At 45.2% G+C, this 26,367-nt stretch overlaps 1 protein-coding gene across 1 annotated transcript in view; it reads left to right on the top strand.

Annotated features, from left to right (window-relative positions):
- Nucleotides 1-7,943: 7,943 nt before the first annotated feature.
- The window catches only part of DRGX (dorsal root ganglia homeobox), an 86,259-nt gene continuing 67,835 nt past the window's right edge, over nt 7,944-26,367 (top strand). Inside the window, exon 1 of the mRNA XM_078640976.1 lies at nt 7,944-8,017. Within this exon, the coding sequence (XP_078497102.1) occupies nt 7,984-8,017 (34 nt within the window). The 5' untranslated portion in view covers nt 7,944-7,983. The remainder of the gene's footprint in view (nt 8,018-26,367) is intronic.

Below are 26,367 nucleotides of genomic sequence, written 5' to 3'. Positions count from 1 at the left end.
TCAACTTGCTGTGTCCCAGAAGAAGGCTTGTGAGTTGGTGTGTTGGCAGAATTCGTGTCCATATTCAACGCTGAGAATTGCCACACCAACAAAGTAAATTGCTGTCTATTGGATGACATGACTGATGACAACGCAAGATATGTAGAACTCCACACACACTTCGACTTTAATTTCAGCACGAAGCGTTGAAATGCAAGTCCAATTCTAAGAAAGATACCCGCGTACATAGTCGTCTTCAGGTCTTTATTCTTTTCGGTTGCTGCTAACAATAGAATTGGATAAACATGACTCTTGAGCGCAACAGTGCTGTACGGTAACCGTGAAGTCTACAAGTTGTTGTCATAGTAATCATTTTGAAGGCAAAATGGCTGTCACGTCGACTGTAGCGGCGCATGTGACGTGATGATCAGGCTTAACGTGTCTCTATTGAAAGACGTCACAAGCGTCATAGGAGCGGAGAACCTTGCTTCGCTAACTCTCCGAAGCATACCAAGCACGTCATCATATGGACACTCGACAGAAAGAAGAGAAGATCGCAGCAGTTCAACCGTCACCCAACGGACATCAGGATTCAGGACGGTGAGTGAAGGAGCAAGTTAAGGCAAAATTTGGGAGACCGACGCTGAAGTCGTCCAGGTTTACCCACATTCAGCGCTCAACGAGCAGAATCTGCCCCCAGTCTTGTGTATCTGTTGACGCGCTGCACACGATATCAGGCACATTCCTCAAAGGTGCAGATGTCCGGACAATGAGAGATACATAGGCTCGAGTTGAAGCGGCGCTGTATCTACGCGCTGGCGAAAGCTTTCAATGTTTAAAATTATTTAGATGTAACTTCAGTACTAGTCTCTGATGCAGCCAATTGAGCGTCATACATATATTGCCAGTTCCTGTCTACGCTTGGCTCTTCCCTCAGTGTACGAAGGCGAAGGCTAGACGCAATAAAGCATACCACAGGCTTCAAGGAGGAGTAGTGCTGGAAGACTTCCAGCTGACATAAGCAAGGAGACAGCAGGCATAACAGAACAAAGGCTCAGGTTGTAGGCTGAAGACTAGACTAGACTCAAACAAGATTTAAGGTAATGACATGCGCCCAGGGTGCAGGCTGTCCAGGTGGTACAGGACACTGGTGGGGTCAGCTGGGCGTTACCTTTTGTGTAGATGTGATTTTCATAAAGTCCTTAGTTCCTTTCTTTAGTTTCTTTTGTTGACTTTTCTCCTTAGTTCACGCGCAGTTCATCCAGTTAAAATCGTCGCCAAACTGTGGTAAATGAATGGTGCAGAGTCCACTTAGTAGTTAAGATCCTTTATTCAGGTTCCTTCCAGGTTAGACAGATAGGTTACTTTATAATGTAAGTAGATAGGAAACCCCACCAGGAACTCGCTGTTGTTAGCTCAGCCTCAGGTGACCAACTGCCACAACAGGGAATAGAGAGGTACAATCAGCTAGAGGGACATCCTGGCATTCTATGATGTCATTAGTATTGTAGTATTGTCTAGCCAGAGAGGAACAGTGAAGATTGTATTTACTACACACGGCAGCTGAAATCAACCCCGGCGCAAGGGAAACGGGAGGAGAGAGCCATATCTCTGAAGATATGGCGCTCTCCTGCTCCCTCCCTGTCGCACAACGCGGCGCTGCCTCACAGGGGGCTGTGCTGCGTTGCGCGACTTTTTTGAAAATCTACCCCTTAGTGTAGGAACAAAAGTTTTGCTCAGAAGCCGCGGCCGGCACTACGAATATTGGGGATGCCATATTTATAAGCTGCGTATCTTTGAGTCCACTTCATGCCCCTTCATCCACCAGCAGACACGCTCTGCCCCTTTATCTCCAGTGTTGTCTTAAGAACGTTTTGGGGCCTGGACATGACGTGTTTGTGGCCTCTGTTCGGAAAAACTTTTACCTTTATTGCTCATTTTCTGCTGATAGAGGCCCGTATAATGGCAATCAAACTTTCAGAAATGGAGGTCATTCAAGAACAGTTCAAATATGGCTTTAGAGAATGAAAGTGCATACCGTTCATATTGCCAATACATTAAAAACAATAAAAAATGTTTATTAAAAAAGTAACATGCCTTGCACATGACCCTACAATCGTTAAGATGACCCTGAAAAAGAGAGACAGGTGTAGAGGTAGGCAAGACAGGAGAAGTTTGAATACATAAATAGGCAGAGCTGAGGCAGATGGGCCCCCGTTGGCAGGGTGGGGGCCCTGGGCAAATGCCCACTTTGCCCATTCCCTAAGACATCTCAATTATCTCACTCTAGCAGGTTCTTTTTTTATCCCTCCTTTCTGCCTTTGTCAGAGTTTTTTCCCATGTTTCTCTTCCTCTTTTCCCTCCCCGATGTGTTTTTCACTCTCTTGCTCTGGGTGAGTCAGATGTTGAAAAACATAGTGCCAGCTCCCAAAAACGAGTGCGGGTAGGCCCCACCTGCAACCACCAGCTCAAATTAAGCACTGCCTTCATCAGGACAGCACCTCTTTCCTTGTGTTCCAGATACTTTGCATCTCCTCTTGTTGTCTCAGTAAGCCATGATCCCCTCTCTTGCCAGCAGTTCTAATCCACACTCTTCCCACATCATTCCTCAATCTTTTGCCTTTCTCCATTCTCCAGCTGTCCATTTCCTACCCACCTTTGCACCTCTCTTCCCTTCAGCTCTATGTGCTTTCTCCTTGCTCCCTCCCTTCTGACGTCACTGCCCGCACCCCCAAATTTACTGGGTTGGTTCGTCTTTGGCTTTACTGCCATTTTACAGGGTACCTTTTAGGGTTCGGACAACACACACAGGCTCTCATAGTACACTTTACAACACTGTAAACACATCCTGTGCACCACAGATTTGTACAGCCCAAATAGGCATTGTATTTGTGATTATGGCACCAAATAGTACTTGTTGCCAGCAATTTTCTTACACATATTTATTTCTGCGAGCCAGGGCTCATTTGTACCATCTTACAAGATGGGGGCGAGTTTCGGCAAGGCCCTTTGGTCTCAATTATTCACCCACAATTTACTGAAGTGGGCACAGTCACCTGACTTGGGAATTCGACCCGGTCATACTACCGACACACCTCTTCACAAACCAAGTCAGACTCCAGGCCACAATGGAAACCTCTGAACTGTGTAGAAGAGGATCCCATAAATCCCCAAATTAGTGTAATGGGATACCCGTGGCAAACTATGCACTATGCATATACTCACAACATTACATAACATACCATGATCTAGCATATCATAATGTAATATAACAGTGCAGATGGAATATGATGAGATTTCCTGAAATACAAGCACATGTTTGTAGTATAATGCTAATATTTACCTATAGATGTACTGTTGTGGTATTTGGCTACTTATTTGTTAAAACAGGACAAGCATCAAAGTACACGTGCTTGTTTAGCAGTTAAATAAAGGTGAAATGATACCATTTTACGACTTCTTTTATTTTCAAAATGCAATTTAAATATGGAGAAATGCCATTAATATGGGCAAAAACGAACTATGGCTAAATATAGAGAATGTAAGAGAATGGGTGGCTCGCACTCCTCGGTACTAGGTCCCACTTTGTGGAATTCCTTTTCAATTGAAATTAGACTAACTTCAGAATATTTCAGTTTCAGAAGAAAACTCAAAACATGGTTATTCACTCAAGTCTATTGTTAGAGCCGAAGGTTAGCTCACTTCTCCTCACAACGCCTTGAGACCGTTGGTATACGAGCGCTTTATAAATTCCATAAACATAAATATTTACATAGATGGAAATGTTTAAAAAATGAATACCATAAAACCAAGAGCCCAAATATTACATAGAATGGAATAAACACAGTGTACAGTACTCTACGTCACTCTCCCAGTGATCAAATAAATGTCATATTCAGTACCCTGATATATTGTGCTTGTAGCAGAATTGGCACAATGTACTACACCCTGCAAGATGCTAGTTACATAATAGCTGCAGTGTACAATCCATTTTTAAGCTCTGCTAACTATGAAATAAATAAAATGTACAGCCTTCCCCAAATACACTATACGATGAAAGTATATCTGACCTTACATTTTTTCCCCAAAATCGGCTAGTGAAGGAATGTCCACCTTTACATAACTATAATACTGTATGCTGGTCACATAAATGCTACTGGACGCAATTATCATAAACCTTTTGGTCGTAATGAAATGGCTGCTATGTACAATAATAAACAACAGAATTCCAGTACTGATAACCAATTCGCCTCTTAACAACAGCACATTGAAATAAAACAATGTAACCACAGGACCTCTGTTTCCATATGACTTAATCAAAGTTTATTTGTCAACATAGTCATTTCTATGAATTCATTTATTTAATTGAAAAGCATCAAAAACATTATTTTCACCACACTCGCACTGATTTTTCTTTTTGACATACCTCCACCTATCGTCAGTTCACTTTCATACACATTCTATCCAGTCATTACTAGCATACTTTCACAGGCATCCACTATTACCACTCAACACCCATTCCAGCAGCCATCTACTCAACCCACATTGGACAAATACAAAACAATACCAATTCAGAAATACAATTACCCTAAAGGCCAAAGAAGAGTAAATTCAAAAACATACAATTTTTTTTAAAGATTTTAACATGTTACATACACGCAATTGGCCACACACAGGTCAACGCGTTTCGAACCTCCCAAAAGCCTGGGGTTCTCCTCAGGACTGACAAGCTCAATCAAGTCACTAGATCAGCCGATCTAAGCTTCTGCTAACAACAATCTCTTTATTCATGGAAGCCAGCCAACGTAAACTGCACGAGGTTCAATCCCCACTGCGTTGTGTACAGGGTTTTGTCCTTTTGGATCCTGCCTTTTATTGATTGGACTGCCCATAGATGTGGAGGTGGAGTTTATTAGTGCGTTTTGGCTCGTGTCCTGTTTCCTTTAGACGCGAGTCCCTCCGCTGTGTATATCTTCGCGGGTCACCGAGAAGTTTGGTGCTCGCTTGGGGCGGAAGCGGATGCGTATAAAATGTGAACGCTGCGCTGGGGCTCAGGCTTACTGATTGGAGTCCAAACCATTCCTTGTTGTTTTGCTATGTACAATAGCAATTCCCTGTTACGTTCTGCCAATGATGGAATACAATACTCTAATATACTCTGCAATTTATGAAACAGCTCTTGTTATAGTATACATTAATATATTTTGTTAATAGTAATAACACAATACCCTGATACACAAATTCCAGCTGAGCTATAATGCATGTACAAGCCCTGTAGATATTGTGCGAGAGAAGGAATGGGCACCTTACAATGCTTCTATACACTCTGCTTCTATACACTCTGCTTGTGACAGAATCAGTGTACAAAATTCTGATGTACTCTATTGATGAAATGCCAGCTGTTTATTAAACCATCATAGTTCCTGGTAATAACGCAATGAGTTTTGTATACAAGGCCTTGATGCACTATCAAAGTTATCAGATGTCACCAGGGCTTGAGCCAACTTTCCAACACCCAAGATGTGATTTTTTTCCTAGTTGCTCACATTTGGACTGGGAGCAATGCCAAGAATGGAAGGTCCCAAAGACAGGTGCGGGCCGGTATGGACCGGCTTAGGGCGGCGGCCAACGGTGGGTCCGTAGGTTCAAATTTTCATAGCGTCCCGCAGCATCAGCCGTTCACTGGCGTGAGGGTGATGGGCTCACCTGGGCTGGCGGTAGTGGCAACCAGGTAGGATAAAATGGGCGGCATTTTCCTCCCACCATTACCTGGTTTTTCGCCTGTCTGACCCTGACGACCGCCAATGCCCCTGGGATCTGCCTGCATCTCGGACCTGCAAAAAGATTCTTTTGCCCACCCACCTATCCCTGTAGATAGCCCCTTAGCGGGGTGAGGGATTCTGGCAGGGAAGGAGTCATTTTTGGACACAAAGCAGGTGGACAACCTGGGAATCAGGAATAGAAGTGCAGGCAAATTCAGTATGGAATTGAAAGCCTTTTGGCTCAAAATCTGGGCTGGGCTACCGCAGGGGCGGCTCTAGGCTCATGGCGGCCCTGGGCAGGGAGCGTAGGTAGGGGGCCCCCGGAGGAATGCAGGCGCGGAGGCCAGTGAAGAGGGGGGGGGCGGTCAGGGTGTTTGGAAGTGGAACAGAGCCGGAGGCCGCCAAATCCCTGCCAGGGGCCGCCACGCAAATATGTATCCATCCTCAGAGGATTATTATATTAAGGATATATATTGGCGTGGCGGCCCCTGGGGTTTGGTGGCCCTGTGCAGGAGCACAGCTTGCACATGCCTAAGGCGCCCCTGGCTACCGCGGTAAAGAGAGACTGGCTCAGGTCGCCCGCTAAAGCAATTGTCCTGAGCCTCCCACTGCACCCGGCGACCACGATATGGCCCTGTTGCCCAGGCCCATCACCCATTAGGTGCCAGGAGGGATCCCTTCTTTGGGTTGGCTCTGGAATGGTTGTTTTGGGGGTCCAGATTTCATCCTGGCCCACGCTACCTCTATTTTGACGGAGCAGGTGAGTTTGCCTTTTAAAAAATGCAAGTTGTTGGGGGGGATCAGGGCCCCCGAGACCATTTGGATTAGTTAATGCCATAGGTGCCTGGGCGGGAGGTCAAGCATGACTCCTTCAAGAGCTATTGTTAGGAGATTCCATGTATGAGATATCCTCAATGAAGTGCTGGACATATTGTAAGTAATAGAATGCAAGAATGTTGAAAATGTTTTTTAATGTCATGTTTATGGATTTTAATAAATACGTCCAGAGAATTGTTATGCTCTCTAACGCAAGAATGACGTTAGCTTGCCTGTCATTTACGGGGGCGGATTCCCATCTCACATGGAGGAGCGGAGCAAGGCCTCTGTATGGATCAGAACAGGTCTCGATATGGTTCCCCAGCTGCGATCTCTCTCCAGGTATGACACTGAGACAGGTCTGCAGGTGCTGGGATGATACTTTTTCATGTACTGAGAATTAACAGCTTCTTGTAAGCTGAAATGTGACTGGTTGCAAATTTGTTTTTGGAGGCTAGCACGCAACAGGGCTTCCTGTCTTTGTAGCTAGCTTTTTGCTGCAGATGCCCACTGACAAAGCTATAGAACATGTCTCCAAGCGTACCGATCTAAAAATGTCTTTAAGTGTAGCGATCTGAACATATCTCCAAGTGTAGCGATCTGATCATCCCTCTAAGTGTAGTGATCTGACCTGTCTCCAAAGCCTTGGTGTTAAAGTGGTTCATAGAGTGAACATGGTTACGGCAGATGTAGGATTGGACATGTGTGGAGTCACTCTTTCATGGGATAGGATTTGAATGGCACTGTCATGGGCCCTGATTAGTCTGGGCCTATGATGTTACCTGGCTGATTAGTTCAGGTTGGAGTGATTTTCAGATGAGACCTGGGTATGGTGGTCCTTGTACTTGACACGACTCAGGTGGGCTAGCAAAGGGACATGGATGAAGTGGCCCTGACTAAAATACTGCTGGCTTGGTCACAGCATAGTACTTGGGTTGGGTGGTTCCTGAGATGGGACCAAGCTTGGGCGGGGTAATATGTCACCTGACTAGGATCATCTCAAGATGGGACATAGCACAGATGGTCCTGATTAACTTTGCTCTCGTACTCACAACGCAACGTATTGCTATGTCGTGGATATCTCCTTCCTCACCTCAGCTGCTCTACGCCACTCTCTTCCCACTGGGTGTGATCCCCTCTTTCCAACTCTGTTGGCTTTCCTCGTTCTTCGGTTGTCCATTGTCTACCCACCTTACCAGTTCTAATCCACTGTCTTCCTAAGATTCACTGGGCTTGACCATTGCAGTCCAGAGTTAGGTTTTTGGAAGTATTTTTATATGTATACATTGTGAATTCTACAACATACTTCTTGCTGGCGAAAGCCCTAGTTTGTACATTGTCCTCCTGCATACCTCCTAATACATTTACACCTTGTTTTGCAGCCACGGAGTCAGGACTCAGAATAACAACCCCCAGGACGGACAGCATGTTTTACTTCCACTGCCCCCCGCAATTGGAGGGTGAGTATGATGTGTGCTGTTGGTGCATGCAATCACTTAACATACATACATACATACATACATGTATGTTGTGGGGAGCAGAATGTGTGGTGCAGAAAGGTGTCAGTCTGTGTGATCTTGCATGGGATAATCATGTGGGTGTCTCACCTCCCTGGACACCCCGTCAACCTTGCTCAGGACAGTGACAATGATAGTAAATCCAGCTCGATGGAGCACCCAGAAAATAGGGAAGATCTCTTCCTTAGAGGCTCTGAGCTGGAGCCGGATCTGCTGTATACACTTCTGCATGATTACAAGGCAATCAATGACTTTCTGCCTTTTACACGGATCGTTTGAAGCATTAATGTATATTTGGGTGTAATTCACATACATAAGGTGCTCATGTTAAACCTGACAAAAATCTTTGCAAGTGGCTCCATGTAGACGTTAAAGAGGGTTGGGTTAGTGCACACTCATGTGGGACACTACAAGTGTTGTCTATGTATGTGGACAGGTAGCATATTACCTGGCTAGGCAAGAAGTGAACCAGTTAAGTGCCATACCAGCAAATCCATAGTTACAGTGGCGAGCCTGCTGAGGACTACTCTAGTTTGGTTGTGTCAATTGGCGCAATGAGGCCAAGGTGGGTTAGAACACATGCCTGCCCTGGAGAAAGGCAGTTAGCAGATTTCCCAAATGTACAAGAAGAATATTAAACTTAATCCTCAAGAACGTGACCCGCACTGGAGATTTTATAGCGATTTCAGCACCGGAGGAGTGCCCAGCAACTTACAACACATCATCTTGGAGGTTACAATGTTCTCTTTCTTTGAGGTTAGTAATGCAGCCATGGAGGACCCCAGGAAGTCTCCAGTTCATCTGACATAGATTGCCCTCAACATGACTCCCTCAGTATTACCCAAGAAATACCAAAAACGCCATTCGGTATTTAGAAGGTATGGTATTACCTCCACAATCTGATTTTCACACCTCTGAGTGAGAGTTAATGCAATAATACTGTCCGTGGTATGGAACTCTGAATATATGTGTTTTTCCTCCATCAATTTCAGCAAGTGTATCTGGCTAAATTTGTACGTGGACAAGTAACTTGGTACAATATAACTGGTTCAGTCAGAATCCCGATTCAGTTGCGTACTCCTTACTACCACAAACTGTATCTAACAGAGGAACAGTAGTTAAAGCATCATTTTATTCTGGATTCATGCTCACTTTAGCAGAGTCTACTCCTGAGCTCTCCAGCGATCCTGCTATTGCTGATAAGCAGGTCAATGAATGGATCACCTCCTCTCTTGATGCACTCATCCCTAAAACCTCCTCCTTCAAACACCCCAAAAGAGTAGCCTCGACTCCTTGGTACACATCAGAGCTTAAAGCCTTGCGCCAAGAGTGCAAGAGAACGGAACGATCCTGGAGGAAAGTCAAATCGGAAATAAATAAAGAGATCTATTCTGCCTCTCTCCTTAATTACAAAACCACCATCCATAAAACCAAAATCGCGTTTTTTCAGGAGAGAATAGAGAAAGCAGTATGCTCCAGCAAGGAATCCTATGCTATCCTAAAAGACCTTCTGAAAACCCCATCACCTGGACCTAAACATCCCATTGACCCTACAGCTGACCAGACCAAATGCCAACAATTGGCGGATTTCTTTCATGGGAAAATCCTAAAAATCCTCGAGTCTATTCCCTCCGCGACTCTGGGCGAGGAACACGATCCCCTGCAACCTTCAACACCCTGCCGTCTTTCTTCTTGGGGCCAAGTTACGACTGAAGAAGTGGAAAACACGTTAACATCTATAAAAAGCGGCTCTCCTAAGGATCCCGCCCCACTTCGAATTCTTAAAAAGGTAGCCCCCACGATCATCCCCCCCGTGACTCACCTGATTAACATCTCACTCCAACAGGGAGTTGTACCCCTAAGCTGGAAGGCGGCGGTCGTGAAAGCTCTGTTAAAAAAACCCTCCCTCGACCCCGAAAACCTGGCGAACTATAGGCCCATCTCCCTACTCCCAGGAATCAGCAAGATTGCTGAAAAACTGGTTAATAGAAAACTTTCCCAGTTCCTGGAAGTCAATAACATACTAAAAAGCTCCCAGACGGGCTTTCGCCCAGGGCAGGGCACAGACATCGCCCTCCTAGCAGCGGTTGAGGAGGCCAGAACGCTACTGGACGGAGGAGGATCAGTGGCAGTGATACTCCTCGACCTAAGCGCGGCCTTCGATACCGTCGACCACCGACTTCTTATTAAAAGACTCAAGGGAGCCGGTGTAGAGGGCTACGCCTTAGCCTGGCTTACATCTTTCCTGGCTCAACGGACCTACCAAATCTGGGAGAACAACGCCCGTTCCTCCGAAATTCCCCTCCAATGTGGCGTGCCTCAGGGCTCCTCCCTGAGCCCCACATTATTTAATATCTATATGTCCACATTGGAGGAGGTCATCATTCCATTCGGAGTGAGTGTCGTCAGTTACGCTGACGACACACAATTGGTTGTGTCATTATCCCACCCCAAACAACAACCAGCAGACCTATTCAATTGCCTTGCGCAGGTCCATCACTGGATGAACACCTCTGCCCTAAAACTAAATGGGTCAAAAACGGAGGTTCTGCTCCTTGGCCCACAAGGACTCAAACTGTCCCCGAACATCTGGCCTGCCTGTCTGGGCCCTCTTCCCGAACCCAGAGAGGAAGTAAAGAGTCTGGGAGTGTGGCCTGACACCAACCTCTCGTTCACTGTGCAGGCAAAGAAAGTGGCTGGGACTTGCTTTGGACTGCTGAAATCATTGAGGAAAGTCCTGCCCCTCCTGCCCACCGACTCCCAAAAGTTGCTTATTCAAGGCCTAATAATCTCGAGGCTTGATTATAGCAACGTGATATATCTGGGTGCCCCAGAGGTGACTCTGAACAAACTTCAGAGAATTCAGAATACTGCGGCCCGGATTCTCACAAATACCCCTGCCAGAGCATCGGCCAAACCGGCCTTAAAACTCCTCCACTGGCTCCCCATAAGAGAGCGGGTCAAATTCAAGGCCCTGTGTCTGGCCTACAAATTACGACGAAATCTAGGCCCCCCTGTTCTCAAGAAATTTATCACACCTTACAAATCCTCAAGACCCCTCCGTTCTGACACAGAAAACCTCATTGTTGCCCCCAAATTTAAGAGAGCCCGATCTGGAGGAAGGCGTTTCTCAGTCCAGACTGCACGACTCTGGAACACACTTCCCCGAGTCCTGCGCCTCGAACCTCAATACCTCCGCTTTAGGAAACAGCTCAAAACCCACCTCTTTCCACAGTGAATTCACTCATGGCCCTTATCTTGCTCTTTCATCCCGCCCTCCCTGTCCTTTCTCCCTTCCCCCCTCCCTTGTCCCACTGTACTTAGGAGATAGGATTTTTTAGCGCTGGGATACCTCCGGGTGACTACGCGCTCTATAAAAATAAATAATAATAATAATAACTTCTCTGACTTACCAAAGACGCTACTGCGGTAAACAACAACCAATCATTAAAATATATAGTCTGGAAAGCTGCAATTTGGTTTGTGTTGTCTATGAGAGCCAATTGATTTAAATGGGATGACAACTAACATTTCCCTGACACTGTTGAAGAGAATTTGAAAGCAGGATAAACCATAGACCTCAAACACTTGCACCTTAGGATCTGCCATTAATCGTAATACAGTAATTACTATTATAACTCCACACATGCTTTGGTACTGGGGTAGGTTAGAAAGCGGACCGAAGCAAATATAACTGCACTTTTACTATTTTGCTACACTTTTATTGAAAGTACATAAAAACATTAGAGGAATTGGTCTTTATAGTGCACTGGTCGTCCAAAGACCTTCATATATATATATATATATATATATATATATATATATATATATATATATATATATATATATATATATATATATATATATATATATATATATATATATATATATATATATATATATATATATATATATATATATATATATATATATATATATATATATATATATGTTCTTTACACACATCCAAGGATCATACAATCCACAAAGGAAAGCAGCACTCGCAGGGGGTTGTTCCAAACCAATTTATTCGTGGCGGAACAAACAGCAACGACGCGTTTCGCCGTAGGGCTTTGTCAAGTTATGAGAGAAGCAGAGACGCGCAAGAACTTAATAGTTGCCAGGATGCCATAAAGAGCAAAAAAGGACTGCATGATTTTTAGGACAAAAACGGCAGCCATCTTGGAACGTATATACATTCAATTAGATGCGCATATGTTGCTATACAATAGCAATTTACAACTATGCCATTACTCGCCCATGGATCCCAATATAAAATCCAGACATGATATAGCCCTGTATGGGCAAAAGCAATCCTACTGACATCCTCAATACAGATAAAGGCTGATGTTAGTTTGCACCACAAAAAGGGAGAGTAGATCTTATTATTATAAAGCGTATGCTGTACCCCTGATCTAATTACACAGTTATTATAAGCACAAATGCTTAGGGGTGCTTCATGAGCATAAACACTCTCCAAATTAACAAAAGTGATACACTTTGATTACGCCCTCAGATGGGCATGGGTGCTTAGCCTGCAAAACAAGTCCAATGACATCTCTGCAAACAACATCTATTAGCTGAATTAAATATTCAAAAATAAAGAAAACAGTCACAGTTTAGAATTCAAAGAATACATACAATGAATCATCATATAGAGTCAGAAAGGCACAAATATGAAAACATGATGCACGACACATTATAGAAGAGAACAGACCAACTAGATGCATTAATACATTTGTACACGAGTCCTATCCCAGATGTACTGATAGCTCTTCATGCATATTCAAACCCCTCGGGCTCTTACTCTGTAGGTCAATTATGTACCTGGATTCCAGGCGTCTGAGCTTTAAGAGGCGATCCCCTCCTCTAATGCTGGCTGGTACATTATCGAGACAGATGTAAGACAACAGATCCCTGTTGCTATTGTGCATCTTCTCGAAATGCCTTGCCACAGGGTAAGATTCATCTTTTTTGGCAATGGCACGCATGTGCTCTAGTATTCTTAATTTTACTGCGTTGGTGGTACTGCTGATGTATTTTAAACCACACGGGCAGGTGAGGCAGTAAATCGCAAAGGGGGTAGAACATGTCAAGAATTTCGAGATCTTTTTCGGTGTGGCCAGACCAGGTATCTTGAAAGTAAGCGTCCGCTTACTATGCTTACAGGCCTTACACCGACCACAGGGGTAAAAACCACTGAGAACAGGCATTTGAGGGGCATTAGCGGGGGGAGAGAAATGACTGGAGACCAGATGATCCTTAAGGGATTTAGCCTTCCTGTAAGTGACCAACGGATTGGTCGGCAGGTCAGCTTTGATGATGTTATCAGACAAAAGAATACTCCAATTCTTTTTAAAGATTTTCTTGATCTGACCAGCATTGCGCGAAAATGTTGTAATGAGACGAAATGCCCCATTTTTAGATGCCTTAATATGTTTAGGTTGCAACAGATCTTTCCGCTTAATCTTTTTAACTCTCTCAAAAGCGCGTATCAAAACCCCATTTTTGTACCCTCTTCTTTTAAATCTTTGAAGGCTAGCAGCCGCTGCCATTTCAAAATCAGCATCATTAGAATTGTTACGCCTCAACCTTAAAAGTTCTCCATAAGGGATACTTTCTATTAATTGGCGTGGATGACTGCTTTTTGCATAAAGCGTGGAATTCCCAGCCGTCTCTTTCCTGAACAATTTAGTCTGTAGAGAACCATCCTCATCAGCATATACAGTAAGATCTAGGTAGTTGACAGCACTCTTACTAATCTGACCTGAGAACTTCAGATTCATGTCGTTGTTGTTAAGTACCTCAACAAACACATTAGCCGTTTCTATCGAGTAATTTAAAATGATAAACAGATCGTCTATGTAACGATGCCATCCTATAATTTTGTTGGTCCATTCCTCATTATGACACCAAGGTGCCTGTTCTTCCCAATGTCCTACAAAAAGATTGGCAAAGCTCGGAGCAGAGCAAGCTCCCATAGCTACTCCGGACATCTGCTTATACAACTGATTGCTGAAAAGAAAGATGTTATTATTTAAGCTGAAATTCATGAATTCCATCAGCATTTTATTATGCTCGTAAAAACAAACAGGACGTTTCTCCAAGAAACTGGCCATAGCTCTAAGTCCATCACCATGAGCTATACAGGTGTATAGACTGGCGATGTCGAGAACCATCATGCAGTATGTGTCTTTCCAAGTGACCTGATCAATAATGGACAAAAAGTGTTTGGTATCTCTCAGATAGGAAGGCAGAGACATGACCAAAGGTGAAAGGAACGAGTCAACATAAATCGAAAGGTTCTCAGTGAGACTTCCATTCGAGGCAACAATAGGTCTCCCCGGAGGATTGTGTAAGTCTTTGTGAACCTTGGGAAGGTAGTAAAAAGTAGGAATTACTGGGCTGAGACAACGTAAATAAAGATATTCATCGGTATTGAGCATATTCAAATTATACCACTTGGATATCATATCGTGGTACTCCACCACGCTTTGGTTGTATACTTTGTTGTTCACAAGCCTATAGGTGTTAACATCACCCAATAAACGAAGAGCCTCAGTTTCGTATTGAGCAGTGGTAAGGAGGACAATGTTGCCCCCCTTATCGGAGGGTTTGCACACCAGATCAGAGTCTTTGCATTGGGTCTGTAATGCATTCTGTTGATGTTTGGTGAAGTTGTCACCGGAGAACGCATATGACTTCGATTTTCTTAATCTTGAAAGATCCATCAGAACTGCATCCGAGAAGGTGTCTATGGCATCTGAACCCATGATAGGCATAAATGTAGAGGCCGGTTTAAACACACTGCCCCCACTTTTTTGTTGTATGTCCAGATGCGCCAGTGTTTGAGTGTTGGTGATATTGCCATCTTCACCTACATTGATTTCCTGATGTAAGCCTTCTATGGCACGTAGACCACCCAAATCCCGGCATCTCAAACCATCTCCATCTCTATCAGCTGAAAGAGTAGAATTAGCACTGTGAGATTTAAGTTTGAAAAATTTGTGCAGTTTTAATTTCCTCGTGAATTTAAAAACGTCGATTCTTGTTTGCGCAAAGTCAAAGTTCTTACGTGGGCAGAAGGATAAGCCCAGTTTTAAGATGGAATTCTCTTCTTCAGTAAGTACTTTGTTGGTCAAGTTGATGATGGTCAGATTATCTTTGTCTACAGGGTCCTGTCTTAGGTCTTCTTCCTGTAGAAGTTCTTCCTGCTGCGTGTGACAGGTGGGGAACCTAATGGATTTCTTCCCACCGCCGCCGCGCCTCGTCTTCCTCTTGCCCCTGCATTGTCCAGGGGCTTGCCCCTGCCTCCCTCTAGTTGTTGGTTGCGCATGACTTTGAACTCCACGTGAAAAGAAGGAGCTTCCACGCTTCCATCCTCACTTATCGCGTCGTCTGCGTTAACATCTGATTCGGAGGTCACGGGGTCTACAGAGGCGGGTGTACTTATCTTTTGCTTCAGTTGTTTCCTAGTGTGATCATATTTCTTTGCAAAAGTTAACACCCTTCCCATCTGATAATCATTCTCATCTCTTTCAAATTTTTCTTCCTTGCGCTGTTTTATTTTTTGTTCGTATTTTTTAAGACGTTTTTTAATTTGTTCACGTTTTTCTCCAAGAGTGACCTGGTCGTCCTCTTTTAGTAATTCCTCTTCCAGTTCTTTGATTTGTGTCAAGGCCTTATCCCTATCGCTCCAGGCAAAGCGTACTAATATCCTTAAACTCCCTTTGCAGGATGCTGCCGTATGCTCCGCCCATGCATCCAACAATTCAGGGTCAGGATTTTCGTATGCGGGGATAGTGTATATCCTTAATCCCCTGGGGACGCGGTCAACATCTATATAATTTTGCAGTGATGTGGCCTCCCACCACTTTCTAATTTCACGCTCATATAGACGTTCTAATGAATTCAGTTTGGTGTTCATGGAGGTACCGCCCCCACTGGCTTGACTGGTGCCTGCTTTTTGAGTCCCATCAGATTTTTTCTTATTCTTGAACATCCCTTGTTCTGCCTCTCTTCTCTCCGCCTCACAAAACATGCTAAATGGTAGCGCGGCCGCAACTACCAGAAATCAAACTTGCTGTATCCCCCCTTCGCTCTGAGTCAATGTCTATGCGCAAAAAGAGTCTCAAATGCGCTCACCGCGCCTTACCAGCAAAGAAGAATAAATGCCCAAATCATTAAATTGGATTCACCCGGCAACTCTTCCTGGTCAGGGCAATGCGGAACTCCTTCGACAGACTCGGTGCAGCCGGAAAATAATCTCCCAAGCTTCCAAACACCAGCCGGTTGCACTCGTGGGCGGGTGCACGCCAAACGGGGGTGTGCCCGTTTCACAATGTTCTTTACACACATCCAAGGATCATACAATCCACAAAGGAAAGCAGCACTCGCAGGGGGTTGTTCCAAACCAATTTATTCGTGGCGGAACAAACAGCAACGACGCGTTTCGCCGTAGGGCTTTGTCAAGTTATGAGAGAAGCAGAGACGCGCAAGAACTTAATAGTTGCCAGGATGCCATAAAGAGCAAAAAAGGACTGCATGATTTTTAGGACAAAAACGGCAGCCATCTTGGAACGTATATACATTCAATTAGATGCGCATATGTTGCTATACAATAGCAATTTACAACTATGCCATTACTCGCCCATGGATCCCAATATAAAATCCAGACATGATATAGCCCTGTATGGGCAAAAGCAATCCTACTGACATCCTCAATCGAAGTCATATGCGTTCTCCGGTGACAACTTCACCAAACATCAACAGAATGCATTACAGACCCTATGCAAAGACTCTGATCTGGTGTGCAAACCCTCCGATAAGGGGGGCAACATTGTCCTCCTTACCACTGCTCAATACGAAACTGAGGCTCTTCGTTTATTGGGTGATGTTAACACCTATAGGCTTGTGAACAACAAAGTATACAACCAAAGCGTGGTGGAGTACCACGATATGATATCCAAGTGGTATAATTTGAATATGCTCAATACCGATGAATATCTTTATTTACGTTGTCTCAGCCCAGTAATTCCTACTTTTTACTACCTTCCCAAGGTTCACAAAGACTTACACAATCCTCCGGGGAGACCTATTGTTGCCTCGAATGGAAGTCTCACTGAGAACCTTTCGATTTATGTTGACTCGTTCCTTTCACCTTTGGTCATGTCTCTGCCTTCCTATCTGAGAGATACCAAACACTTTTTGTCCATTATTGATCATGTGATCACTGGCCCCACCTTTTGCCTCACAGGTGTAAGACATCTCGCGCTATCCTGCTGTCCCATTGCATGCTGGGCGTTGAAGTCCTCCGTAAGTGGTAACGGACTTTAACATCGCCATAACGGACCCCCAGAAACAGCGAGGAGGCAGCTGAGACGGGCACTGATGAGGCCAATGGATGGCTGAAACGCGTCTGCCCAGTGTTTCAGGGACATTATTGCCAGCGCAAGACAATCAATAAATCTTGAACTTATTCCCCCGGAGCTGCGTCACGCTCTTTCTTGAGTAAGAGGGAGTTTGAGCTTCATATATATATATATATATATATATATATATATATATATATATATATATATATATATATATATATATATATATATATATATATATATATATATATATATATATATATATATATATATATATATATATATATATATATATATATATAAAAATAAATATATATTATACACATATATATAGATAGATATGTAAATCTCTCAATCTCTGTATGTATATACACACACGATGTACCTAATGCCCATGTCTTTCCTTCCTCTTATCTCCTACGTCCTGATTACTTTTACCCATTTCACTAAGTGCACGCCATTTACCTAGGGTGCTGCGAACATTGCCCCCTCTCTTCTCTTTATTTTACTTCACCTCCCTATATATTTTCTCCCTGCTCTATGCCTGTGTTTTCGTTAACACACTTGATTCTTTCTGTCACTTCCTTTCCTCTGCTCTCACATTGCTATATCACCTGCCCTAGGATGATGGAAGCCCGCTCTCCTACCTGTACACCTCTACCTTTCTGTATCTCCCTTCCCTATTATTGAGGTACGCTCCCTCCTCTGGCCCACCTGCCCTCCATCTTGCCATGTACCTGGACTATGATGTCAGGTTGATTTGGTCCTGCTCACAGAACCATTATTTTCCCCTTGAAACTCCCTCCCATGGCTTTCTTCGCCTGTCATTATCTTTGGCCATGCTCTCGACGCACGTGCCTCTCCCTTCCTGCTCTTTCTTCTTTTTTTTTTTTTGCAGATTTATAGTGCCAACTCGACCCGAAGGTATTGGAGCTCTTTACATGAGCACCAGTTACCTTACACAAGGACACATTATTTTTTTGGTAGGCACGGGGAGATTAAGGCCCAGATGCATCAAGCTAAAATCTGCTCGCAGAGAATCTGCCCCTTTGCGACCGGTATTTTTGCATTTGTGATGCATCATCCCAAATGCAAAAATCGCAAATTAAGAATTCGCCAAATTGCGATTCATTGCATTTAAGGAATCTCAAATTGAGATTCCTTAAATGCAATGCATGAAAGTTTAAAAAATAGCGATTTCGCTAATAGGGCTTGCAAATTACCATGAAGTTCAACTTCATGGTAATTTGCAAAAACTTTGAAAAATGCACTAAAGTGCATTTTTGAAAGTTTCATGTTGCGCACACACACATGCGGGCATGTGTGTGCGCAACATATGTGCACAGATCAATTTCAGGGGTGCACAGGGTGTCCTTTGGACACCCCTGCACCTTTGAAATCACATTCTCATTTTGCGATTCGCTAATTGCGATTCGCAAATTGAGAATGTCTTCCCATTCATTCCTATGGGCCTCTGGGCCCATAGGAATGAATGGGGAGGTATTCCTTAATTCCTTAATTGCGACTCGCAATTTTAAGAAATCGCTATTTTTAATGTGATTTCTTCTTGCATAGCATTTTGCTATTCCTTATTAGCGATTCCTTATTTTTCACTAATAAGGAATCGCAAAATGGATGCTTGATGCATCTGGGGGTAAGTGATTTGTCCAGAATCACAGGATGTGGAGTCGACCCGAGGCTCGACCCCTGGTTTATCAGCTCCAAAGTCGGCAGTCTAGCCATGACACTCATCCTCTCCCCTCCTCCCGCCGCGTGCCTGGCTTTTCCATCACTAGATTTCCTGTCCCTCTTTTTCTTGTCCTGCTCTGCTCTGGGCTTCCCTTCCTTGTCGCCACCTTCTGGCGCGTGTAACTCCATTTCTCCCGTTCCTTTCCCTCATGCTGACAGAACTCGTCTCATCCCTGCTCCCCTCTCGCCCCTTTCCCGGGCTCTCTCGGCCTGTGCCGGGCCAATGCTGACAGGACTCCCCCTTCACTCTCCACTGCTCTCCCCCCCCCCTCCCCTCCTCCCGCGCCCGGGGGCAGGCTCACGCAGCCCCGGCCCCACCCGCACAGATGTTGGGTGTCATGCCTCTAATTGACACCGTGAAGCAGGCCCGGCCTGTGGCGCATCAATCTTTAATGCTGTTTTACAAACATCCTGGAAAGCGATGAAAAGATGTTTTAAAAGCTTTACAGGAGCATCGATGGCAAATCCCACTTTCAGCATCAATAATACACTCTCCCCCTCCCACCCCCGGCCTGCTGGGGCTGCTCCAGATGGCGCGTCTGGGCTCAGGAGGACACCTTCTGCCTCAAATGAACAGAAATACAGCAAAACCCGAGCCCATCGGGCCAAAATTGCAAACATCTCACCATCGTTATTCGAAGTCTCCAAAATCGGTTGAATCAAAATAATAGTGCAAACGCATTGTCTCTTTGTGGTGTGTGTAAAATCCGAGCACTACAAGACAACCTTGTGTATTTAACACAGCGATTGGGTTTCTCTATTGCGGCTGCCTACCGTGTTCTATTTTTGAGAGACGTCTTTTTAATTTTTCAAATAAAATGTTAACAAACCTATAATATTGTAAGAATAAAAACATCGTATAGGCAAGGCTTTAAAATATAACATAAAAAATGAACCAAGCAAAGAAAGTTTACAGAGTATACCTTTTTGAACGCTGCACTCTAAAATTAGGTTTGCTTCATGTTTGTGCAGGTTAATTAAGACTATATGCTTTGGTATTCAGCAACCGCGACATTTGACTGCCATGTTGACAGGCTTCTGAGAAACATTTAGAACCACCACTTATCCTTTCACAAATTAAGCATTGTGACTATTACTGTCTCTGTATTATGGCACCTCATATCCTGACAAAGTGTACATGTATTGCCACAGTGTCGAACTCAAAATGTTGTAATGACAGGACAAATCAGAATTTGAACACAGATATTGTCATAGGGTTGTATATTCTGCCATTGATAATTCTCAAATGGAGCTCACCAAAGAACAATACTGCCTGAACTCCAACTAGTAAAGCAGTCTTCTACACCACCGGGAACTACACTCTGCATCTATAAACAGCAGCATGTGGGTCACTCCCAGCATGTGCCCTCTGGGGCTATGGGGTCTCCTGCACTGATCTCATGCCCCTCTCTGTATTATCCTGCTTCGTCTGACCTTCTCCTTTCCACCTCAGCCTCTCTCCCACTAGCACTTACTCTCCTTCCTGCTTCCCCTAAGATCCAAAAGAAACAAGCATTTACAATGCAACGGTCTCGCCTTTGCAAAAGTTAGAGCTGTTGGCATTGTAAATGACACATTTTTTATTTATGTGTTGGTTTTGAAAACAGATTAATAAATGGCATCGTTATTTACAATGCCATTAGCTTAATCTTGCAAATGTGAGAATGTATTGTGCACTGAGAGGAACAGTAAGGAGGCATTTGCGCTGAGAGGGGCAGTGAGGAAGTATTGTGCGTTGAGGGGGCAGTGAGGAGGTATTGTGCGTTGAGGGTTCAGTGAGGAGGTATTGTGCACTGAGGGGGGCAGGGAGGGGGTATTTTGCACTGAGGGGGGCAGTGAGGGGGGCAGTGAGGGGGTGTGGTGCCAGCACCTTTAAATCACAAAACTCTAAAGAAAGTTATTATTACTTGTGTTACCCAAAAGGTGCATCGCTGCTTGACTGCGAACAATAACCAGCACTGGGGTCCTCTTTCACCTTCCACTACTGATGCGGATTCACATTACGTTCCTGCTTACCTAGTTTGTTGTCTCACCAGCTTAAGAAATGGGAACGCGTCTCTCTGCAGGCCATGATCAGCGGTCCTCAGCTAGCCTCGCACAGGCCCCCCCTTGGTGAAGTCTTACTGGGGGAGCGGGGATATGTTGGTGCCGTGGGACTGGCAAGGTTGTAGCGTGACTGGGGTGGGAGGGAGAAGAGCTGGGTGTGCACAGGGTTGTAAGGGGGTACAACCAAATGTGGCAGAGCGGAGGAGTGTGCATGGTGGTAAAGAGAGTACAACTAACCGTGGCAAAGCTGGGTGTCCGCAGGCGGTAAGGGTGTCACTGAAGGGCGGTTAGGTATGCAATGCACTAGGGGCTTTGTTGCCGAGAAGCCCTTACCTGCTTTCTGCAGCTCTGTCCGCAGCCCCTCCGGTCTGCCCCAGTCGGGCTGCCTGGAGCGGTGAATTCGTCCTGCACCGGGTTGGCCACCATCGCAAACTAGCAGCCTACAGTCTGCAGAGTCGGCCGAAGAGCACCATTGCCCCACGACCACAACAACATCAAACCCGGCTTCGCCCGATGACATCACACGGGACCGAGTTCTATTTTAGTCAACAACATTTTAAAGAAGACGCGTGGCATTGGTGAAGTGTGCGCGTAGGAGCAAATATATGGATATTAAAGAAGCCGTGTGGCATCATTGCAGCCGGTGCGGTGCTGTTGTAAATATGCAGCCACATGGTGGAAATGAAATATAAAAATTAAAGCAGACTGTGAAGCCGATCAGACGTGTGGCGCTGGGGAAGCGGGAGCGGCCACGGTGCTGTTTTTAAACAAGCCCGTCAGAGGTCCGTGAACTCTGCTGCTTCAGTCTTTTGCCTCTGCAATACCAGCGTGATCTGCAGCTCGGGCACTCGCTCACGAAGGTGTGGTAGAGTGTGTAAAGAGATGTGCGTGTTCACAGTTCAACCCCCGCCTACAATGCCCAGCCGGCCGCCCGGCCAATTGCATCGCGGCCCGGCCGAAAGTCCCGCCTCCTCGAGCACCCGAGAAAGGAGAGGAAAAGTCCTCCCGCGGTCCGGGGCTCCCGTGAGCTGTGGAGAGCCCCGGAGCCGCCTGCGCAGAGGAGTAGCCTTTTGTCCCGCGGCCCCGGAGAAGAGCTGCAGAGCCGAGGAGTCACACCGGGAGCAAAGAGAAGTGCTGCGGAAAGAGCCCAGAGGAGCGGGTGCTCTCATGTAGCCCCCGCCAGCAGAGCCCGGTGAGTGTTGTCAGGTGGGGGGGGAAGAGCTCCGGACCTTGCCACAGTGCCACCGAGCGGCCCCACCTGGTCAGCAGGGCCGCTCCAACGAGACCCCCAAGAAAACGCTGTATTGCCCTTGCAGGCCAGTCCTGGCCTGCAAGGCATTATGGGCTGCGCCGTATATTAAATGAGCGGCTCTCCCGCTGCTCCGGGGAGAGCCGCGCTGGCGCTTCGCCGCTTCCTGGGCCCTAGTTGGGGAGTCGGTCCCACCCGGACCCTGGTTATTGACTGAATATAGAGACACGCCGCACGTTCAAGACGCGTTGACGCCAGCCCCTTTTAAGAAGAAGAAAAAGAACCGAAACTGACGATGTAGCACGCGCGCAGCCAAGGCGCCAAAGCGCACCCACGAGGTCAAATCTCCGGCAGGAGAGGCGCGTGACAGTCTGCTGTCCACATTCCCCCAAAAGTGATAACATAAGTTGTCTCGCCCTAGACAGCAAAAGCTTCGCTTTTGCTTTCGTCTAGGCGAGACCTAAAAAGAACAATTGATGGACGGAATGCTGAAACAATGTCAAACATTCAGTCCCAGTACAGAGATCTGGACCTAAATCCATAATTTTTTTGCACACCATGCCATTCCAGTTTAGACCCAGCCAAATTCAATTCAGTCTTGACCCTGCACCCAATGGGAACAGTCCAGCCCGAACCGCTTGGGTCCTGGGCTCACTGTGCCACTGGATTCAAGCTAACCTGGCTGAAGAGGGGTGATACCCCGAAACCGGTGCCAGGGTGTTTGTTTCTCGTCCAGGGAACCTGGCTTGACAGTTTGGGCTAGACTGTTCTCATTAGGGGCAGGGTCAAGACTGCTTTGAACAGGGCTAGGTCTAAACTGGGGCACCGTGGTAAGCAAAAGAAGGATGTGTTGACTGGGGGTGAACGTTTGATTTGTTCCACATTCGATTCATCATTTGTGTGTCTTTTGCTTTCCTGCCCCTAAGATCCAGCCGTGCGCCTAGAAGGCCATCAACCCCCACCCTACATCCTTTGATCTTCAGTTTAGGGTGATGCTGTATTTATATACCTATACATGAATGGAAATTATCCAACACACACAAACAGACATACGCAATTTAAAAAACGAATATCATGCAATTAACAATCCAATGGGCGTCACACAATTTCACCTCATGCCTCTTTCTTCCACCAACATGGTCTTCCTGCCCCTTTATTTCACTCTTGGGGGTTCTTTTTCATCCCTCCTTTCACCCTTTGTTACTGTTTCTGTCTTTCTCTTCCTCCTCCTGATGATTAAACATAACCTCAGTCTCCAAAAATGAGTGATGATGGGCCCCTCTTGAACCACTGGTTCAAATTTAGCATTGATTCCAATTAGTTACAATTTCATATATAGTGACCGAGGAGCCAATTCTCAAAACGTTTTACATTCCGAAGAGTCACTTCATTTTACAAATTTGGGACAGTGAAAGCAAATTGCATATCTGGATTTGTGAAATCAGGACTTCTATACCTTTATGGTTGCAGAGGGACTGAACAATCTACCAGGTTACCAGTTTTAGTCATATTAATCGAAACCTTAAGAGTATTCACAAATATCCACTGTCCATTTCCTCACCCTAAACTGTCACAAAACTATCCCTAAAAAAGGTAGAGATAAGCGTAATCTCCCAAAAAGTTTCTACTTTGCAGAAGAGGTAGAAACATATCCTCCACATGGAAAATTGCTTTCAATTGTGAAGAAAACATCAACTTATGTGTTCATGGAGGAAACAGTAACTGACAGCAGCATGCCAGTAAGAGTGTTGCAGATGTGTAGACAATCTCCAACCTGAGCCTACTCAGGTTCCAAATGTTCCTAAAGGAATCCATACTCTACAGATATTAGGGAAGTTCAATTAGCTTTTCTAACGCAAGGAATGGGGAATGACCTCTGCGTTCAGTGGCTTGTAATTTAACAGGATGCCTTTCGTTAGGCCAAGGTCACCTGCAGGATAGTAAGAAACCTTAAGTTTTGTTTTTTGAAACGTATTTACTGTCCCATTTTGGGCAGCTTAAAAGCCCAAAGTTAATTATTTCCCACCAATATCTCCCCCCTTGATGTCCCCTGACATATTTCCTGTAGAATAGAGTAAATGTCACGTTGTTACTTTCCATGGAGCACTCACACGAGAATAACAAATCACATACATACATCAAGTAACAGAGAAACATTTGCCTTCTGTTAGTAAATGCCTCCTTTTTTCATGTTCACCCCCACATTTTTGAACTGATGCTGCTGGTTTTTTGACTCTGAGAGGGTACCGAGGCGTGCTAACCAGGCCCCAGTACCAGTGTTCTAACCCTATACCAAGTTATGTTGAATTGGATAGACCCAACGGGTAAATGCTGGATTACTTATAAGTCCCTAGTGTATGGTAACCAGGGGATGTAAGACATAGTGTTCACCCAGGGCTCCAACACTGTTTGTGCCACCCTGCATGTGACAGCGACAAAATGAACCCCAGCCTGCCACTGTAGACAGTGTGTGACACTGTCAGTTCGACTTTGTCATTACACCTAATGGCAAAGCCACCACTTCCCTTAAGTAATATAGGTAAGCCTCCCCAAAGTGAAGGAAGTGACCTGACTACGGTCAATCCGGTCACTCGCGACCACCTGTATGCCATCTCAATAAATGAAGAGTCGGTCAGACAGTAGGGAATACGAACCAGTTAGTTTAGTGCTAATACGTTGCAGCGGAGCCCAGTCTGACCAGTCTCCTTAGATGACTGCCGAGTGGACTGGCCCCCGTCCACAAAGTAACACAAAATATACAATTCTAACACCTCTAGGGTCCCGCCCAAACTGGAATTTTCCAGCTCAGGCCATGATGAACAAAGAAGACACACAAAGATGGGACATGCCACAGAGCTGGGAACATGTTATATCGACCCCAAGGCCGTTCAGCCGATGCCTATCATTCTAAGATGTGGGAACGAGTGTATCTAACAGTAAAGGTATGCGACAATGGATAGTACATTCACTGATAGTACATTGATAGTACTTTCATTGATAGTACATTCATGGATAGTACAACCTCCCTGAGCTCCCCCCTCGTAGAGAGGGGGTTGTAGCCCATGTGAAGACTAGGTCTATCACGTGAGGAGGCACCCCTATGATGAAGCATGACGCCCCTGGTGTGTGAGGGGAACCGTCCTGAAAAGGGAAACCTCCTGTTTTTGCATGGTTGAGTACATTCAGACAGTTAAAACAACCTCCTAATCCAGACCCGTGGCCCCTTTTTTGTGTGACAGACCTGGAATACAAGTCACATGAGATACTTTACAACACCGGGTATTAATGTAGAACTGACCAAACCCCTTGCATTTACATTGGGAGGACATGGGATTACAAGTTAGAGGTACTAATGTGGAGTGGGAAAGGTATTATTGTGGACCCCAGCACTCTACCTTAATCTACAAATAAGGATTTGGGAGTTGAGGATAAAAGGTACAGTAGTTCATAAAGCTAATCCTTTATTAGTCAAGCTTAATAAAGATAATCCTAAAAGAGTCAAGGATTGTTACTCAAAGCTGGATCCAGGCTGGCCAGAACAAACTCATTCAATGGACTGGTCCTTCTGTGATTAAATTCCTCTCATTCTTTGCCTACATTCAATAATGCACCTGCATCTGGTATTACAATGCAGGGTATGCCCAGACATGGGTCCCTTTCTCACTTTGCCACTGGGTTCAAGCCAGCCTGACTGATGAGGGGTGTTACCCTAAAACTGGTCCGAGGATACTTGTTTCTGGTTCAGGGAAGACCTGGCTTGGCAGTTCGGCTGGACTGTTCCCATGAGGCACAATGTCAAGACTGATTTGCATATAGCTGTGTCTGAACTGAGTTGGCGAAGTCAGCTAAAGAAAGATGATGGATTCAACCCAGAT

The sequence above is a fragment of the Lissotriton helveticus genome, chromosome 5_1 (assembly GCF_964261635.1).
Source record: "Lissotriton helveticus chromosome 5_1, aLisHel1.1, whole genome shotgun sequence".
Classification (NCBI taxonomy): Eukaryota; Metazoa; Chordata; class Amphibia; order Caudata; family Salamandridae; genus Lissotriton; species Lissotriton helveticus.
This window is presented reverse-complemented; position numbering and strand designations above follow the sequence as displayed.